General features: G+C 42.2%; 1 protein-coding gene across 10 annotated transcripts in view; it reads right to left on the bottom strand.

The window, feature by feature from the left end:
* Window positions 1-20,864, bottom strand: part of LOC115014856 (glutamate receptor 3) — a 111,238-nt gene that overhangs the window by 8,959 nt on the left and 81,415 nt on the right. For all 10 annotated transcript variants that reach the window (XR_003832949.1, XR_003832950.1, XM_029441950.1 and 7 more), the window contains 8 exons: window positions 18,387-18,440; window positions 17,236-17,397; window positions 16,318-16,485; window positions 15,790-15,894; window positions 13,718-13,822; window positions 11,653-11,859; window positions 9,020-9,393; window positions 7,779-7,977 (listed from right to left, as the gene is read on the bottom strand). Coding sequence is in view for 8 of the 10 variants with exons in the window: in XM_029441950.1 (XP_029297810.1) it covers window positions 7,779-7,977; window positions 9,020-9,393; window positions 11,653-11,859; window positions 13,718-13,822; window positions 15,790-15,894; window positions 16,318-16,485; window positions 17,236-17,397; window positions 18,387-18,440 (1,374 nt within the window). In the remaining 2 variants the exon portion in view is untranslated. The remainder of the gene's footprint in view (window positions 1-7,778; window positions 7,978-9,019; window positions 9,394-11,652; window positions 11,860-13,717; window positions 13,823-15,789; window positions 15,895-16,317; window positions 16,486-17,235; window positions 17,398-18,386; window positions 18,441-20,864) is intronic.

Here is a 20,864-nt window from a genome sequence, read left to right as displayed (position 1 = left end):
AATTTAACTTGTAGAACTTATTACAGTCATCCATTTCAACAACAGCGTCCATAATGTAACATCTCAACTGTGACTCAGAGGCAACGCGCATAAAAAGTAAGAGAAGTGAACAAGAAAGCGGGTTACACAGACACAAGGCAACCCATCACAAAATGACACAGATGAGCCTTTCCCCAGCGCCTCGGGTCAGCTTAGCGAGCCTGTAAAATCTGTGGGAGTTGAGCGCTATCTATAATAAGCATCAATTAAATTATTCAATGCCGCTGGATTTATTTTGGCATAGGCATTTCACACTTTGAACAGATCCTGGTCCAAGCAGCGATGAGCCAGTTTCCGAGTGGCAATGTGTGTACTGCAGACTGGATCCCACATAAAAAAATATAATATCTTTGAGTAAAGGCCAGAGAAAGACGAAGGTTTGGATGGTTTTCAAGAACCGGCTGAATCAAAAAGATCTACTGTCAACCAAAGGGTTTGTTTATGGAATGTGGACAAGCTGTTGATATACCAGCATCTGCCGGAGATACTTCCCTGAAGTGTTTTTTTTACCTCACAAGGCCACAAAGTGACACTCTGTCGTAAGGCCACAGGCACTTTTAGCTAGCTGGCTTGCCTTACATGCATCTAGTTTCCCAGGGTCCTATGTTCCCAAGCTCAATATCCTCTGACGCATTAAGGAGACATTTCAAAGGGAAATATGCTCTCAACAATGTTTTCCCTGTTCAATGTACAGTATGTTTCCCTGGGTCAATAATCAAATCACCCACCTCCAGCTTATAGACTGTGGATGTTATACTTCTACATCCTCATATTGAATTTACACATTCATATTTTGACAATAAAACTGCATTTGAAACGTCCATCTCCCTTCATTCTTTTGCTATTTGAACTGCGAAGTTAGCCCATATCAATCTGTCACAATGTTTATATCAAGGCACACAGGCTCAAAACTCAACACAAGGCTATCAACTCTAAGTAAAGGAGGAGCAACCAAACAACTTTGAGAGGGTGTAACTCTGGTAAGTTTGGCTTATGTGTTATGTTAAAGAATTATAAAGTCGGGGAACAAAGGACCCTGGGAACATAGGACCCTGGGAACATAGGACCCTGGGAACGTAGGACCCTGGGAACATAGGACCCTGGGAACATAGGACCCTGGGAACATAGACCCTGGGAACATAAGACCCTGGGAACATAGGACCCTGGGAACATAGGACCCTGGGAACATAAGACCCTGGGAACATAAGACCCTGGGAACATAAGACCCTGGGAACATAGCTTGAAAATGTCACTTGGCCTCTGGAAGATTGTAATGGCAATTTTTAACTATGTCTGACACTTTAAAGACATGCTTAATTGAAAAAGTAATACACAGATAAATCAATAATGTTAGTTGTAACAATTAAAAGGCCATTCAGTCAATTATAAAACTAGAAAACAGGAAAGATCGTGTATTGTAAAGCTCTACCATTGAAAGCTGAAGATAAAGTACAGCTAGAGAACTACACATGGATCCTGTCCGAACATACTGATCAGTACGCAGACCTGTCTCTGTCCTCAATTAGCAAAAGTCCCCTTAACAAGAGCATATCCATCTCTAATGCATTTCTATAAATAAACAAAAGCATTAACCTTGACCTAACTAAAGTGCTTTACTGGCTTTATGTAATCATATATGATTTGTTTGTAGGCATCTGTCACAGAGCATCAGGCCAAGGGTGAGGATGAGATGAGACAGCAACATAACACAAATTATAAAGTCTGCATGATGAATGTCCTCTGCTGGGATGAAAAAGCCTTGAAGTTGGGGTGATGGCCGTTCTATTTTAATGCAATGGATAGTTGGGGCAGTCAGAGTTAGATGTGATGTTTTGGTTGACAATCTTGTTTAAATGTGTGCAATTTGCATGTGTCAGACATCATGGAAAGGACACTAGTTTAGAGGACAATTTCCCCAAAGACGTGGGGCTCATCTGCTCGGCAGAGGGAAAGCTCCAGACGCCTCCTCAAATGAAGAGAAAAGAATGGATCTAGGCATTGATTACTGACGACAGAGTGTGCTGCCTCAGTGCTTTATGAAGTCAATTCATCAATATCAGAGCGGGGACGAAGTGCGACTAAAACCTAAATAGTCAGATTCCACTGCAACGAAAGTCACCACCAGCGAAAGGCTTAAAGCTAATTCTGATAGAAAGAGTAAGAGAGAAAACAAGATACAATGAGAAAGCCCAGCAGGGAAAGAGAGATGTTTGATTATTGACTGCTGGCATTTACATTCATACTCACAGAAACACACAAAGATACAGTACACACACAGACACATAATTGCATTGGAAGTCTACTCCCATCTCCTTTTAAATGTAATCATTCACACTCTGGTCAACGGTGGTCATTTAAAATTCAATTAGGGAATAATAGCTGCAAAAGTCCATGATCAATGAACAGACAATTTGTTGAGCAATTATACACTGCCATAAATATAGCTCTGCACATGTGGCTCTCCTTCACACCATATAATGGCCTTGTTAGAACATACTGCTGTATTATAAATGAGCTTCCAGACAATTAAAGTGGTTACATTTTATAGCTAAAATGTGAAAAGACAAGTGTATGTTGGATAACTTGCAAACTGCATAATCCTCCTCCTTTAAATGTCTTCAAATTATACTGAAGCAATCATAATTGTTCTCTGTTCATAATGAAGTACCTAAATAGTCGATCTCAGCCAACCCTCCTACCTAGGCGATACAGTTACATCATCTGTGTAGGTGTAAATCTGACTGAAGCAATGAGTTCCCTGCTGTCGTGCAATAGTCATAAAGACAAACTCAGGTCTGTTATTCCAACCTGGTGACCGAAGACGAGGAATAAAGACAACATGACTTGCCTTAAGCGAGACAAGGTTAGAGAGAAGCCAGAGGAAAACTTGTGGGAGCTTATTATTCTTCCGGGGAGAAGTCTTTCGAATCACCACATCCAAATCCCATGCCGATATGAATGCACAAGCACTCAGGAGGGCTGACTAATGCATGCACATACAAATGAAGGTTTCCATAGAGCAGGGGTCGGCAATCATATACAAGCATCAGACAGCTATTTCTAGCATTTATTTTAATGGGGGTGTCAACATAGTTGTCAGGTTGTTGGAGGCCTGTAATATTTTTTCATATATTTATTAATATTATATTATATTTATTTATTTACTTTCTTAAACCTGCAATAACACATTTTCTGGCCACTTGGGGGCAGCAGAAACAAGGTGTAAAGTTAATTTTGTAAACTTGTTAGCAACAGTTAGCAGCTAGCTAACACTAGCAGATATAGAATATCATTTGCAGGATTTTTTATTTTATTAATGCAAACGCTGCATTATGTTGATCAGCTAGCGGCGACTTTGGTCTGTCTTCTGTTTGGTACTGGACAGGTAGAGTTAGTTTTTAGAACTGAATACAGCTGCCTGGAGCCGTTTAAAATGACACTATAAGGATACAATGTAATATAACAGTTATGTCCATTGTAACGTAAGCACTAATGCTTTAGTAATAAATCACTCATATGCTAACGGTCTGTGAGTTGTACATGATGGTTGACGGACACACAGCAAACAGTAGACTGAACCAGTTATGGTTAAATAAATGTAATGTTCTTTGTTGTTGTTTTTTGAGATGCAAATCTGGTATGTAAAAAAATGCTAAAGCCTTGGAATTAAAACTGTTTGAATTCAAAGGTACTTGAATCAAAAGAAGCGGATTATAATATTCATAATTTATTTTCTATTATTTAGCATTTTTATTACAAGGTTAGGTTCATTGAGATTTGCATAAGCTTTGTATTAACATTCTTATCTATAGTACAGTTAAACGTTTTGATGTTCACCCCAAATAGCTTTGTTGGAGGGCCAGATTTAGCCCACAGGCCACTATTTGCCTTCCACTGCCTGAGTGCATATAAGTACTGCTCTCTTACACTAACCGACTTCCCTTTCGCAATCTACAGATGAAATGCTTACTTGCCAGAAAAAACAAAAGTCTTTAAAGTCTTCTGTACACTGAAAGACAGAAGCATAACTGACAGGAAGAAAGAAAGACAAGAGAGATTTGCTTTTCTATATTATTTGAAAGATCATTAGTAAATCTAGAGATTGGATTGAAATCCCCCAAAATGTCATTAAAATGTCTGAGAAGGGACAAGTGATTAAAGTTCAAAGTCAAAGCAATTGCCCTCTCTATTCTAAATAACCACTTAATCTGTATTGATTCTCAGTTATGCAGCATTTCCAGACCTGCGTCCACTACCCTTCGAACTGCAGCCTGTTTTTTATTCCTCCTTTGGCGTCGCAGGCTGCCTTCATTATGGCTGCTCCCACAAATGCTTCACTGCTTGTGGATCTAAATTCCATCTCCAAACACCCACCACTACATTTCCTTTTACTTTACTTCCATTGTGTTTGTGGACATCCCCACTTCCCCCCAATATCCTGTATGCCTGTACCTCTACCTGTATCTCAAGTATGCAAAAATGAAAGTTGAGGCTCTGGGGTTGTACTTTGTCATTGAAGTGCCACACGCTACGCCCGGAATACCAATTTTGCTCGTCTTTGATGCTTGTTGCTGGACTCCAACAGCTCCTCTGCGCCTGCTGTTGCTGCTCATCTAAAGTTGGAAAAGACCCTCTGAGGACATCGCATTCCCTCAGAGGTTACGGCGATCTCGCATCATCACTTTTGTCAGCTTTTTCTTTTATGCAAACAGGCTCTAATCTTTATAGGAGACTCCTTCACTCAGCACTGTATTGAAACACAGTGTGACAAGAGCTCGGGGAATTGTGCTACAATGTGCTGCATATGATTGCAGGGCAACCTTAGCATTTATTGTGTAAATCTCCTTGCCAGCTCATCTTCATGCAACTCTGGCCTAAAGCAGGTACGCTGTGCATAAAAAAGAAACTTATTAAACATTGTGTTGAACCATGCAGAAGCTATAGTGTGGCTGTCACAATAGCTGAGACGTGAAATTGATTTTCATGCTTAGTAAAATGCATTGGTGACTGCACTCAAGCTGTTGTTCCCATCTCCCCCACACCTGCAGATCAGTAAGATGCATGATGTTTGCTGTTGAGGCTTTGGGTGATGTATAATCTTTTGAGGGGAACAGAAAACAATGTTGCGGTCCCATTTCTCTGTGCAATTATCATTCTTTCATTGTTACGCTGTTAAATGAGGTGCATGATGGGACAGCAGTGTGGTTGTCTTTGATGGTCTCACCCCGGTCTTTACACGTAATTAAACAGCCACATCAGCTCATTTGATCATCACAGCCATTATTACAACCCGGTTTCTCCTTCAATGTACAATTCTAAATGTAAGCCTTTTGATGGAATAAAACCTCATCAAGAGGATAAGCATGGCCTTGCTGGTACAACTCATCATTTTCTAATCACCCACCAAAACACAAATATTCAACTGACTGAATGAAAAGATCCATGACAGGAATTAAAATGATGAAACAAATCACAGTGGTGCAGTGACGCATGACAGCTGCTATGTTGAGGAAGAGACACACAAAGCTTGAAGCTATCGCACATTGTCTCAAGGTAAAGCAACAGACAGGCTGGAGACAGAGGAGAAGCTGGTGCCCAAACAAGCAGGGCAGTCTGGGGAAGAGGAGCCAAATGCGCACTGCCAAGCGCCTGGAGCCATTCAGGCTTCCACTGGGCACGTCAACGGGCTCCCAGGCCAGCTGTCCTAGTTGGTTGTGAGCAGCAGAATCAGATGGCTTTCTAGGGGCTCTACTCGAACACCTCTCTCTTTGAAAATTCCTCTGCAGCTTCTCCTCATTCCCACCACCAAATGCTGCGAATAAAGTCACTGTTCGGTAATGAGCCGTGTGTCCAAACCGCCAAGGAGCTAAAAGTCTCACAACCTTGGAGGAATAACCACAGAAGACGACAAGATAATTACCTCATTTGAAAACACGAACCATCAAAATAAGAGTTGTATAGCTCATTATTAGAAGCCATAGTCATGTTACTGCATCTTTCTTTTCCTGCTTAGAAAGGGAGCAGATTTTCTTTCTTTTCTTTTTTAAACAAACATTACTGTGTTTGTTCTACTTGTCAGGCAGTTTTTGGAATATAAACCAGGTGAAATCATCAAAGATTAAAGCCTGGAGGAGGGGGGGTTCAGAGATGATGACATATGTCTTGTTTGAAACATTGGACTTGATTTAAAATTTCCAGCTGGCTGATGCCGTATGGGTCTAATTAAGTCTGAATGTATTTCCTGAGAAACAGATCTGAAATAGAACTTTAACTCTTATTAATCAGTGTGTTTTTTTACTTGTCAGCCTTCTACAGTTTTAATTAAAAGGTCCTTCGGAGTAGCAGTTCACACATGTCACTTCCTATTTGAAGACTTGGGGATGTAACTAGGACGCTCATTATACAGAATACAGGAGAACTGTGACTCCCCGAGCACCTCTCGAATTGTTCTACCAACAGACCCGCGGTGGCTCCATTGTCAGGCTTGAAACCTAATCTGTAATTGGCATCCATCATGTCATATCCTGCATATACACTTGCGCATGTCTAATGAAGGGAAGAGTCAGTCTTTGTAAGGTGCTGTATGGAGAATAGAGTGCTGCTGTCATGCATGTCAAGTGTCATGTTTACCAGGATATATTACCTTCACAGTATACATCGTATAAACAAACCTCTTAAATATCAAACTCTGCGGACACTATCGTGTCCTTTTAGTCTGAAAAATAACAACATGGATTTGATTTTGCATTTCGTTGTTCTGAGCAATTCAACCCAGGGGTATTACAAATGAATTGCTCTTTCTGCCAACAGGCTGCAGCTGTGAAACATATGATTTTCTCTCTCTCCTGCTGATGAATAATGAGGGAGCGTAGGATAAAAGACTGTCATAATGCTGTTTCATTAATTATTTTTAACTGATTGCTCTGCAAATGCAAAGGATTGAACAGCAGACGCAGCCGCGCCACAGCTACGGATTTTCAGCAGAGGGTTGATCGCCTTAAAGACATGCAGCGGCGCTTAACTCCTGCATATTGAGCATGTGGTTACCTTCCAGAGACTAATATACTTTTGCTTCAGATTTTACTTAATTCATGACTTAATTGCTAGGCCAGTCCCTCATGCCGATGGACATATTGCTTATTCTATCTGAACCGTCTTTCAGACTGCTCTGTTTGACCTACAGGGCTCTTCTTCATCAGGTCCAATTTGCCAGCCATGGCCAGCTAGCTAATTATATTTCATGAGCTGACCCTTCTGAGTTTGAGCCTGATGTGGGTGCTTTGATTAGCCTCCTGTTTTTATCACCTCGGAGTCTTCCACGTTGTTATCACACTTTCTGCTGACAGCTCCAGTGCCTCAAGGTTGCACACTGCAGTTGTGCCGCATAAATTTCACGTTCATGTCATAAGAGTTCAAGAACTGCTTCTCTTGTCAACAAGCCTCATTTGGGGCAATCTTGTGTGGGTCAAAAGTGCTGTACTGAAGGTACAAAATGGAAAAGCTGCAAGGAGGAGTTTATTAAGGACATTACGCAAAGTCATCTTTACGATGCAACAAGCCTGACTGCAAAAAATGCTTAGGCCTTTGCAAACTTTGCAATTTCAACTGAAATCAAAAAGAGCCCCTGGCTGATCAGTAAGGTGCTGTGTGTGTATGTGTGTGTGTGTGTGTGTGTGTGTGTGTGTGTGTGTGTGTGTGTGTGTGTGTGTGTGTGAAACAGTTTTTATGCTACTACTCACCCTAAAAAACTCCTTTGTGGAGCCTGAGTCCAGAGTGCCATATGCTATCTCTGTCTGCTTGGCTAAATCTTCAGCACTTTCTATAGGAGAGACCATCCTCTCCACTGTCAAGAAGGCAGCCAGGTTGGCTGTGTAGGAGGAGATGATGATGAGGGTGAAGAACCACCACACACCACCGACAATGCGGCCAGATAGAGACCTGCGAGAGGGAGGTTGATGGCAGGGAAACACAGAATGTAATTACACGGTGACATGTGGCGCCCATCAACCTGCTAAAATGCTAACAGTTTGTGTTTAATGTACCTAATTGCTGACGGTAATCAAAATTTAGTTGTAAATAAACATGCTGCTGCATGCGTCAGCACTCCAAAAACAGCACATTTCCAAGGACAGTAGCACACGCAGTTTAATCCAAGTCTTTAATTCGCTGTGAAACAATCCGGGTCAAAGCTCAATTTCATAGGCTAAAGAACGTATTAATGAAACCATTTGATGATGACAATTGCAGCATACAAACTGACAAACTCAATTAAACATATAATAGCTCCAATAAATGTGAAATGAGTTTAGCTTCCAATAATGGACACCTAAAGGTAGAGGACAGGAAATGGTGATGCTTGAGTGACTGTGTACCCTTTAACAACCAATTTCAGTTCAAATGTAATGTAGTATTTGCAGTGGTGGACAAAGTACACAACTCCATTACTTGTGTAGATACTTCTAGTTAAATATTACTCCTACTCAATGCACTGACTTGCTTGTCAAACGTGTAGAATAAAAGGCTTTTAGAATACGCTACAACGCTTATGGAAAGAAACACAATTCTATAGACATTTAATCAATTGTTCCCTTAACAATCTTTCTTCATTTCAATAATCTCAAACATGGAATCAGATATGTTCTGTTGGTGAGGAATCGTCATCTGTATCTGCCGTGGCCATCATTACCACCGCCAAGTTAAAATAACTGCAGCAAGCACTTTGAACTTGATTGACAGGCTTAGGAGGAGTTAACTGTGATTAGTTTTTCCCCTTTGACGAACACAGTGTTATCGCATTTTAGAAAAGAAAAGAAAAGAATAATCATCTGCAGACTTCAAAGCTATGCTTCAAAGTAACGAGTAATGGGAATATTCATAGAAAGGCAGTGGAGTAAAAGGTCAAATTAATACTCATAGTAAATAGTAGAAGATAATCAACATTTTGACTGGAGTACAGAACTGTTTGTTGAAGCTGACTCACCTGGGGGAGATGTCACAGCCCTGCTGCATGAAGGCGCCCAGTGAGAACCAGAGGGAGTTGAAGATCCCAAAGTCATTGGGAGGATCGGGGGGCGTCTGGGGGTCTTTGGTCTCGTCCTGTTCCTCGAGGTTCCACTCATAAGGACTGAACCGACTGACCAGGAACAGGACCACGCTCACCCCAATATAGGCAAACACTATACACATCCAGATCTCATAGGCCAGCGGATCCAGGAAGGAGAAAACGCCAGGCTTGGACTTTTGAGGCTTCTTTATCATAATGGAGATGCCCAAGCTCATAAAGGGCTTGGAAAAGTCTATCATCTCTTCCCGAACCAGAGTAATGGTAAGAGGTGCAACAGCTATATCTGCTCTCTAGAAACAGGGACATGCATAGCAAGCATTAGTCAAGACCTGCATAAGGAAACGGGTCATTTTAAATGCATGTGTTGTGAATGACTGGAGCTGGAGAGAGAGAATAAAACAATATTGTTATCACATTTTAAACATGATGATAAGAAATAAGCGACCGGCTGTGACACTGGAGTCTGGAAAAAACCACACGCACGCACACACACGCACGCACACACACACACACACACACACACGCACGCACACAGCAGGGTAGCATTGCAGTGTTACGACCTGGGCTGTTAGCTAATACATCCGAGATTCAAGTGTGTACAAATTAATCAGAATTCTTTACTGACATTCTGCCACATTGGGATGTAAGAAGGCAAAAAAGCTCACGAGGACCCTGCAAGACTTTCAGAGAGACAGCTTGGAAAAAATCCACCGAGGCAGATGGGGAGTTTGAGTCATGTTTGACCAAATGCTGCCTTAATCAGGACCCAAGGAGATACTGAAGAGGGGAAACTTTTCAATTGTGCAATAAAACAAGCAATTTCCTACAACATCTTGCTATGAGACTGGCTGCTTCAATAATTGAACGGTTTGAATTCAAATTGAATATTTTATAAGTAGTGAGTTGCCTGATGTCTTTAGAACTAGTGCAATGGCTGTAATATGGCAGCAGAATATACAGTAAAGACGTTGCTGTATACAATACAATCTGCAAGCTCTGGCTGTGTAAACTTCATCACATGCCATTCAGTAGGCTGAATTTCCCAAACACGGCTGATTCTGGCATTAGCTTTATTTATTTATTTATTTTCTCCAAGCTGTTTCTCTTTATCTTCCTCCTTTGCTCTGCGGCTTCAATCACATTATGTTATCAAAACACATCCACGGAGGTGGTGCTGCCTTTTTAGAAATCACAATGGGTATCTTTGTAAAAGCAGAAGAAAATAATTAATCACATTAGACAGTGTCACTGCAGCTAGTGTGTGTGTGATTAATTAAATAACTGCTCCTCTTCAAAGGAGGACAATTCTTTGTATTGTGCTGTATTGTCTTTTTATGTCGAAATAGAGAAAACATTGGACTGAAGCAGCACGAGGCAGCAAATGTTTCTTACAAGGTCAAACTAGGAGCAACACAAATAGACCCAATAAACATGGCTGTTTTCTTTACCCTGTCAACACAACAATGTGAAGGGGCTATAACCATTTAATCCTGGTGCCGGCATAAGCAGCACTCAATCAATGCTGAGGGAAGCAAAGCAATAAAGAGTAGCCCCGGGCCTAACCTTTAAAAGACAACTAAAATCAAATTAATTTACTGGTCAAAAGGTCAAAATGTACAAAACTATTAGTCCCGGCCCACCTGCTTTAAAATTACAGGCCTGGAAAGACTTGAAAGTGACGCGAGCGGGATATTTCTTTCACCCTCTATCTGCAGGGAGTGGACTTTTCCCAATTGAAAGATAATTTGGTGGCGATAGCACATCAAACCAAGCAATCTCTCAGGCTGATAGTTGGGAAATTGAACAGATGAGGAAGCCTAACCCTCATGCATTTTGTATTTGCCCCTTGTTCAACTACTGTGGCCTCAGAGAAAGGCGAGAAAATGAAGGGGGGGGGGTAATGTTTGGAATGCCTGAGGTGTTGCGAGAGCCCGAGCGCTCCTCTGTCAGATGTAAAACACGTCGTGACCCTTCCCTAATGTGAGAGGCTCAACCTTAATGGAGCATAACACATATGGATCTTGTTGCTTCAAACCGCAAACCACCATTTAGATGTTGATTCTGCAGCCGATTTTCTCAGCTGTGAATTTACAATGTGGCATATTCATCATACACATCAAACATGGAACATAATTACACAATCACTTCAAAGGCATACAATCTTTCATTCATCAAAGTGATTACAGTGTGTTTGCCATATGGACTCTTTGTTTTCATGTACCTACCTCTTGTTTGCGACTGTAAGAGAGAGAGAGAGCTTTCTAGGCTAAGCAAGAGGGATTAATTAGAATGAACAGCACTGAGAAATGATTTCATTTTCTCCGTCTCAAGATGATCACCAACTCTCCCAATGCTTGAGGCTGCATTTGACAAATTCACTCACAGCTGGACTTCCTGAGACAGCATTAGACTTTGAACTGGGCAATAGCTGATGAGTTCACAACAAGTTGGTGATAACCTTGAGACAGACAAATGAGATCTCCTCTCATGTTGAAGTTCCTTGCAAACTGCCATGTAATCAGCGAAAAACCGAGGCTCCCAGTACTCACCCCATAGACCAGTTCGCCAACCATCCCGTTCCACGTCTTGGTCTCGGGGTCTCGGGCTCCGTACTTCCCATCCATTACTATAGACAGTTTGTACTTAATTCCAACATGTTTGGCAATCTCAGATGCTAAATCGACGCAGTAGCCTTCATATCTGTCATTCCCATCCAGATGCATATAATTTTTCTTGTACATCACATAAGGAGCTTCCTGTTGGTTCAAACACACGCTGTTTTATTCACTCCCATGCCCTGGCACACAGTCAGTTATAAAGAAATATGCACACATGCATTCATATGTGCCCGTGCACTCACACACTCACACACACGCACACACGCACACGCGCACACACACACACACACACTCATACAGAGAGATTCAAAATATATAATAAGCTGCTATAACCACATCCATGCAGTCATGCATATACAGATGATGCCCCGCAAATGCACAACTATACTCTGATAACAGCAGTGTGATCATGTGGTCACACTGCTTTCATCAAGCCGTGGCAGCCAGCAGACACCAAGCCCAATGCACCCAACCCATTTTGAGCCCAAGGGTACAACGCTGTGGCATAATAAAGGAGGGTTAAGGGAGGGAAGTTTATTTATTTATTGTAGGAGAAGACATAAGGCCAGAATGAGTTAATAGGGCTGGGAGTCATTGGTAGGCAAGGTGTGGGTCAGCTCAGAGGTGGGTGGGGATGGGAATGGGGATGGGTTTCATAAGTAAATGCCAGTGACAGGAGAGGGATCAGAGTGCCCATAGTATCTCAACATATTCAAGCACATTGCACCAATGCGCGGTTAAAAGGCTGTTTCATTCCAAAAAAATAAAAATAAAAATAAAACAAAACAGCTGTTATATGGTATCCAGAAAAATGCAAAAAAGAAATACTCCATAAATAAAATAATTACATCAGGAGAGCAGGAGCGTGCTAGTTTTCCTCTCCTTTTCAAAACGGTGGTGCAGCTCATCGTTTCTCTTACTGAGCACATCATCATTATCAAACAATAGGACCGCTCAGGAGAGCAGGCATTGTCATTACAGCCACACACAATTAGAGTGCAAGTAGGAGCGCAATGGTTTGTTTGTTCTGTGCTGAACGTATCCCCTCACCTTGGATCCATTGAGTGTTCCCCTCCAGTTAACACATGTTTACCTCCTGACTGTATTTCTCACCTAGATGATGTTAAATGTTTCCTCTTGCTATGGAGTGACGCCGGCTTACACCTTGGAATACAGATGATCTAACTGTGCATAAATACCAGAGATTATTATCGCTTTCCAAACATCCTTTCTTTTTTCTTTTTAAAGTGTTTGTTTGCAGCGAATGAGGTACTGCAGCAGGTAATTATAATACCATTATACAGTCGCTAAATGCATTTGCAGTCGATGCTATCCAATACACCTGAAACATTTAGTTGAGTAAATACAGTTGAAAATAAATAAAGCTAAGATATTTTGGTTGTTTATCTTACTTTGGTCTGAGAAAGTCCCCAGGAAATGATTCCTCCTAAATCACTGACTGGAAGTTATACTTCAACACAGAACATGTGTTGGAGCAATACAAAATAGATTGGAGAGGCGATACCAAGGAGAAATACCACACCTGCTTATCCCTCCTCCAATACCGTTTATTTTGCTTTGCCCAGCTTGAGAAACCATTGCAGTATCATCCCCTAGTCATTCTTCGGCCAGTCTATCCCAAGTGTCATTGAACATTTACTTGATGAGGACAGACAGGTCTACTTACGTATGCGTTTGTATGCTTTTTGTAATTGATGGAGTCAACCATTATCATTTATACCATTATTGTGATGTCACTGCTACGACAGGCCACTGAAGTATGGAAAATCAAAATGCTTTGACACCCACACGGATACAGTTGAAACACTCCCCCGTTTCGGACCGACTGTTTCAACATGTAGTGAGTGGATGGAAAGCAACACAAAAAAGATGTGGTTCTACCCGCCCAGGACAGAATGTATCACTCATTGGAATCAACACCATGACCTTGAGTGGCAGAATACGTGAAACATTTAAAACTGCATGGAAAGTGTACCATAATAGTAGTGACCACAATCGTTCGGTTTTCCACTGAGGAGTCGTTGGAGACCTGCGGGTCCATAATATTTACAAATCGCGCGTACTCGTTCCAGTACCCAATCTGCAAAGAGAAAATAATGGTTATAGGTGAATTCCACCACACTGACTGGTATGTTAGTGAGCATGTAGCAGGGTTACTTCAAAGTAGTAATGGGAACTGCCATGATGCAGGACTCATTAAAAAAACACTGCATTTCCCAGAGGCCTGCTGCCTCTGCCCTAAAGTTTGACGAAAATAGCAGCGAATGAGCAGAATGCTAAAACGGCAGAAGTGGCCCACTAATGTAAGCATTGAATAAACATTCAACATGCAGTTAGTGTCATGATCAAAGATATTATGAGAATAACCTGTTGGTTTTTATGATCTACATCCGTTCAAACAGCCAAGGGTGCAGGAACTTATCTGCATGAGCATACGGCAGACAGCTTCAATCCCCCCACCTTTAGCTTCCCAGGTTTTACAGTAAATAATTGATATTCAGGACTGTGAACTGTATACACGTTTAATAATTTAACATAATATTCCAGTGGCTCCACACTTTCTTCTTCACAGTCCTGCCATTGCAGTTTCTGTGTATTCTGCTGTACAGATGCTTAAGTCAAACCAATGTTAAGTGTTTGTTTGCCCATCTGAAATAATGGCTGCTCTGGCTCACGATGAAACATGTTGCATATGTTGCTGCCAATTGTCTAACTGTTGCTGGCTAGGTTCTCCCCTGTCACATCTGGTCCACATTTTTTTTTCTCCCTCAGATCTTTTAAATGTTCGGACCTGACAGGTGTACGGCAGTGCACAGTTTTTAATCACCAAGTGGAGGCGCTAGAAAGCAGCAAACCTCAGCTCCAAACTGTGGTTACAGTTATGGGTGTAGTTAGTGCACTTGCCAGACCAGAGAAAGCTTTTAAATGTTTATTCCCCCCGCTCTTGTCCGACAGTGATATTTGAGAAGTTCTGCTCGGGGGATGAGACTGTGGTGGAGCTGTGTCACGGAGCGCTGCTCCAGAGGCAAAATCCTGATCTCAGCCTCAGCAGCTGGGACGGATATCAGCCCATACATCACTTGTGACAGCCACAGCTAAGAACCTTCATCCTTAAACTGTCAATGGGGTGACTGAGTCTCCAGGTCCTGACAAACTGCTGCCCCACTTGTCTCATCTTCCCTCACTCTCTCCCCCTGACCTCCATTCTCCCACTCCTTCTCTCTCTTCCTCCTCTCGGTGTGGCTGTGAGGGCTGGGTGATGCTAACTGAAGTGTGGGCTTTAGATGCCTGGGAGGCAGGCGGCATAATCACACGTCATATCAGACTGAGCCCACACTTATTCAGCTAACGAGAAATTCCCAGCTGTCGCTTGGAACTCGGTGGGGTTATAAATTAAAACCAGAGGTCATCATATGGTACCGGTTATAATGTGAATGTACCACTGGGAATTACCATTTTGAAGAGGAGCCAGAGGAATTCTTGGATCCCCTTTATAGTAATTGGTTATCTGAAGGGTAATTACTGTCAGGAGAGGACCAAAAATCATATCTGCACTATCACAAGGCACGGAAATAGTCTTAAATCATTCCTTTGATAGGGCAGTTTTAGCTATGCGATCACAGGCTGTGTGTGATTTGTGTGGCTTGTGATGCTTGGGATGGTTCATCAGTGCTGCTACCTAACAGAGGTAGAGAAAGGTAATTAGAATTACTCTGCACTGTCCTTGTCAGCCCTGCTGGTCGCACACCACTGCAAAAACCCTCAGTACTTTAATAAACAAAGGGAAAGGATTGTTTGAATGTTTCTACCTTCACACAATCGTGCACAATCAGTTCTCTCAGAATAGTTTAAGGCACCGTTTTGGTATGTCTAAACATGTGGCCATTTCAAATTACGTATTGGCCAAATTCCACGATTTTGACAAGTAATGAAGATTAACCTTGATGTGAGCCAGCTGTTATCTGTGTTTTGCAAAAGGCTTTTTGATCAAGTCTGGATGTGACAGTTGATGGATGAGAGTTGATGGAGGTCACCGCTCTGACTTACCTTCCTCGGCCCACCTGTTTTCATCTCATAAACATCGATGGTGTAGTTGGTCCTGCGGCCGTAGTTGTCAAACTGGATGTTCCCAGTCATACCATGCACTTTGACCTGCCATAAGGGACATACAGGCAGAGAGACAGACAGAGAGACAGACAGACAGACAGACAGACAGACAGATAGACACAGGGGAATGTGTAATAGCCATCACTTTGCATATATAGCTGGTATTAAGATGCTCGTGTCCATGGAGCTACAGGAGTGCACGCAGTCTGTTAATCAAATGATGAACTGGATACGCTTTAATAAAAGATGTAGTTTTATGGTAATGAAGGCCTGGATTTGAGTGAGCTCTGTGCAGCGATACCTAGGGGCAGAGGGAGGAGAACAGCTCGGCGCTCTCTTCCCTTCTCTCTGTCACTTTCCATCTTTATCACACTCTCACTCCCTATCTCTGCTTCACTTCTTCTAGCCTCTTCTTTAGTTATCAGCTTGCCACTCTCTCTCTCTCTCTCTTTTCCCCCCACCCCCTACCGTTTTGAGAGCTCTCTCGATGTCGATGCCTTGGCTCCAAGGTACAGCGGGATTGGCTAGGCAGTCTCCAGCGCTGCCTCGGCGAGAGACGTCCACACGTTGGCGCCGCAGGTACCTGAAGGCCTCTGCTATCACCAGGACGGCATCATGGGTCAGAGCTGAAGTGTACTGTACAAAATCAAAAAGAAAGCAGTGCAGGAGACAGGAGCACATGGTGAGAGGCAGAAGATGAGATAAGATTACCATTTTGGAGCAAAGCCTTTACAGGTTTACGCATAACTTAGGTAGAATTGTACATGACTATACCATCTTTTCTGCATAAGTAAAATGATTCCCAGTGAATCTGGGCAGTCTGTGTGTTTATTTCAGCCCATGCGTGTCAGTGCCCCCAGGTCAGGTTAGTGTGGGGGCAAGCTTTGACTCCTTGCATATGATAAAAATAGCTTGATTAGACAAATTTGATTAGAAAAGCCAAGACTCGTCTCACGGTCAGGACCTCTTTCAAAACTTTTTGGTGCAGAGTCGGGAAGTAAATAGAGCATTAATGTGCAATTTTATCTCCCACACACTTCCCCTCAAAACTTCGGCTGACCTTTTCACCACTGAGGGTTGGAGCCACTTGTTTGTTGACCACTGCACCATGACAAAATCTAATTAAATGCCATTCAAAATCCATTTCTTCCTTGATCATTGTTTAATTAGATGTAAATTGAAGCTGCAATATAACCTTGCCTTGCACCGCCTATCAATATATTGATTGCTGGGAGGGATGCAAAGCAAAGAGGAGGAAGCGAGGGGTGGGAGGAAAAACAGAATGACAAAGGCAAACAGAGGATGAGAGGAACTGATAGAGAGCACTTCAGAAGGGATGATCGTTGTTTTCTGCATGCACAATGAAAGGCCTTGCAAGCAAAGTACCTTCAGAGGAGTGTTTCGTGCTTCTGGGAATTCTCTTTCATCTAGCCGCTCCCAGCGCTGCATGAACTGCTGCACAATCGGGTTCTCAGGGTTGACGATCTGAAACCCAGAAATGTTGGCTCCACCGGCGAAGACTTTGTCCAAACTCACATTTGTAAATCCCTAAGATGAGTCAAAAGGGAAACGGGGGAAGAGAAGACTCATGTCACATGTTTTTCCTTAAAAGTTATTTTTCCTTGTTTGTATTACCTAGGGTGAAGCACAAGAAAACAAAAGCAGCTTCTCTGGCAGCGTGCAAGGTGCTTTTTATTATGATCTCTGTGCTGTATGAGAAAGCAACATGTGTTTGCCATTACAGCGAGGCACATGTTTCTCTGGTGTAACCTGAATTAATTTACTGAAAAACAACCTGCCAGTGGATACTTTGCTTGTGTCAGATCATGTAAAAGACTAAATATGTTACTTGAACTACCTGGCCTAGTTTTATTCAGATTGCTTTGCCATGTAAAAAGAAAACCAAAACACGTTTTCTATTGCATTTCATAAACCTCTGCTGCTCCACCTGCGTATAAATGTCCTACTTCACCCAAGAGCTATAACATGGAGCTACCTCTTTTTATGGTCAAATTGTTGTTGTTTTTAGTGTGGCATTGTGTCCTGGCGTGCTAAGGACATGGGTTTGACTGCTGCATAATCACAACTTCTAAAGTAGCAGGGGATCAGCAAGTGAGAGCAGGGCCAGCCTCCACTTACAAAAACCAAAGGCTAAATGAACATTTCCCTCCCCAGAGTGGGAGGAAAGATGGCTGCCTTCCAAACATGGTGAAACAAGGTTAAATTCTGTTTATTTAAAGACATTAAACTATACTTAAATATGAATATATTCATTTATGGTAAATATGTAATGTAGTCTTAATGCCAGATTGTGATTGATTAGACATGAACAACAAAACATAACAAGACCGATATATACAGTAGAGAGAAAAAGCAAAATATATACAAGTCGTTTTTTTTTCCAGATTTCATACAAAAGCCTATAATCCACATATTGTTCATGCACATTTGTGCTCATGGCTGAGACTAAGTCGCATCACATGCAGCAAAAAGCAGGTTCCACTCCCTCCCAGGGGAGCGGCTTGGTTATTACTCACAAGATTGGCAAGAATGTAGTGGTAACCACGGCTGTTCTTCCCCAGGGTCACAACCTATGGGGGAGAAAAACATCGATACAGTAAACCACCCATGAGATGAGAGCTAAGAGCCACGACTTGTATAAGTGGCTACAACAATCTCTGTAAATGCGGCAGCGTCCTGTGAGCCCGCAGGACGCCAACTGAAGTTGAAACAAAGCGAAGTCGACTGCGGAATAACAAGAGAGAGGGAGCGGTTAGAGGAAGTGTTCATTAAGGAGCTGCTGATAATGAGAGAGAAACAGAAACAATGTGGAACACCCTTCAATATTCTGCTCACTTTGATGTCATTCACGGTGCAGAGACATGAGTCCCCAGCAACTGTTGGACAGAAGGTAGAAATAGGAAGAAATAATATTTTCAAAGGAATTTACAGTGAGACAGCGAGATGTAGATCTCACTCTGCTTTGAAAACATCACACCTTCGGAGCATAACAGCATGTTTCAACCCACACAGCCAGTCTGAAAATAGTAAGTGGTGTTCTAAGCCATTCCATCACTGTAGACCATATGCTGCCTTTTATTCTAGATTTTTCTTCTTCCTTTTGTTCTCGTCCGACAGATAAATCAAATAGTGAGACTCTAAATTGACCTGGCTTTTTTTCCTCATTGCATGCTGGACAGGGTTTTCAACTGGGCCTCAAGAGGTCTGTTATTTATGAATTTGCCGTCTGCTGTAGATGGACTTCTGAGCGGCTGCCATGTAGAAACCTGTCAACCATGTCTCAGTTTTCATCTGCGTTCTACAAACACAGCGACACAAGTTTACAGCAAAATCAGCATGTTTGCACATGTTCTGGCTCTGGCTCTGTCACAAAAACAAACTGTCAGTTTATCATCTGTGTGTGCGTGTTAGGCCGGGGATGTTGGATATTTGTTACTGTGGATCGTTTACGACATTCCCGCTGAGTAGGGAAGAGTGATGAAAAGCAAACGTGTATCTTCACATCTGAGGCAAAAAAACTTGTATCTACTATGAACTTAAACTGACCTTGGTTCCCTAGTATACAGTAGCGCCAAACAGTCATCCTTTCTTGGACTGAGCACGGAGGTTTGTGGTGTTCTTCACAAAGAACGGCACACGAGGGAGCACAAACACACAAAGTCTTTCACTCACACTATCAAGCTGCTTGGGTGGGTCAGCGTTCTATGACAGCTTCCCCATCATTATGGCTTTAAACCTCCAACGCTGCTGGATGTCAGACAAAGGGGAACAAATCAAGAAAGTGAAATAGAAATGGAGAGGAAATGAGCTGATTATAATGCAGAAATAGCAGGTGTTGGCGTTTACAATCCATCAATCTGCATCTAATGAGAAAATGACAGACAGCTCCATAAAAAGAAATCTCTGCAGGACTTCTTTGATATCAGAGCAAGATGAATCCCACTGTAATTCTTCACAAGTCGAACTTTCAGACTTTTTGCTCTTTTCTTGGACAAACCCCACAGCTTCACACTCCTTCACCTGGTGCTAACCTTGACCCTGGTTGTAAGCCTCCTCACACCTGCCCTGGAGCTGGGCAGAGAAAGGCCTCACTTCTCGCCTTCTGCCTGCAGCTCACAGCCAGTCTGGCATCAGCTACAAGGAGCAACCTTGGGATGGAGCACAGCGAGACACTGATGACACAGAGATACACAGAACCTCCGGCCAGATCACGCTAACCTCTGCCCTCAGCCCTTTTAATTAGACAAACCGCAAGACACAACTCCAGTTGAGACGGACAGATTTCCTCATTACTTGTGTGATGCACCGCTGATTGCCCCAAGTCCTTGGTGATAACTACCGTTTAATGGTTTTGATCATATTGTTTTGTATTTCCTTTTATATACTATATTATTTGAGCAATAACAGAATATTATCGGAAACAAGCTTTACTCAGATAAGATATAAGAACATAAGTTCTAGCTTACTTGTGTACACAAATGAGCAGCAGTGCACAGTGCTGTTACAGACTTTAGAAGGCATAGCTTTGGGAAATACAATTGTTTGCTTCCTTTTCGAGAGTGTGATGAGAACACTGATGCTAATCTCACGTCTACAGAGCCGGAGTCTCGACCTGATTAGCTTAGCCTACGATAAAGACTGGAAAGATGGAGGAACAGCTACATGTTGTTCTGTTCATTGTGAAAAAATACAACTGCCAACACCTAAAGCTCACTAATTAATATGTGGTGTCTTGTTTGTTTATTCTGCACACACACACAAACATTATATACAGGCTGAAGTTTCCCTCCAGTGTATGAAAAAGATGGCTTCCCTTCAAAGGATGTTATTCATTAGTGTAGGACATTAATTTATACTTAAATACTGTAGGCCTATATACAAATATACAAAGTAGTCCAACTACCAGATTGCGATTGGTAAAGCATGAACGATGTCAGTCTACGTGTCGCTGAAGTCCCAACTTGATTAGCTTAGTTTAGCATAAAGACTGAAAG

This window comes from Cottoperca gobio, chromosome 10 (genome assembly GCF_900634415.1).
Source record: "Cottoperca gobio chromosome 10, fCotGob3.1, whole genome shotgun sequence".
NCBI classification, from domain to species: domain Eukaryota; kingdom Metazoa; phylum Chordata; class Actinopteri; order Perciformes; family Bovichtidae; genus Cottoperca; species Cottoperca gobio.
Note: the sequence above shows the minus strand (reverse complement) of the source record. Positions and strands in the feature narration are given on the sequence as shown.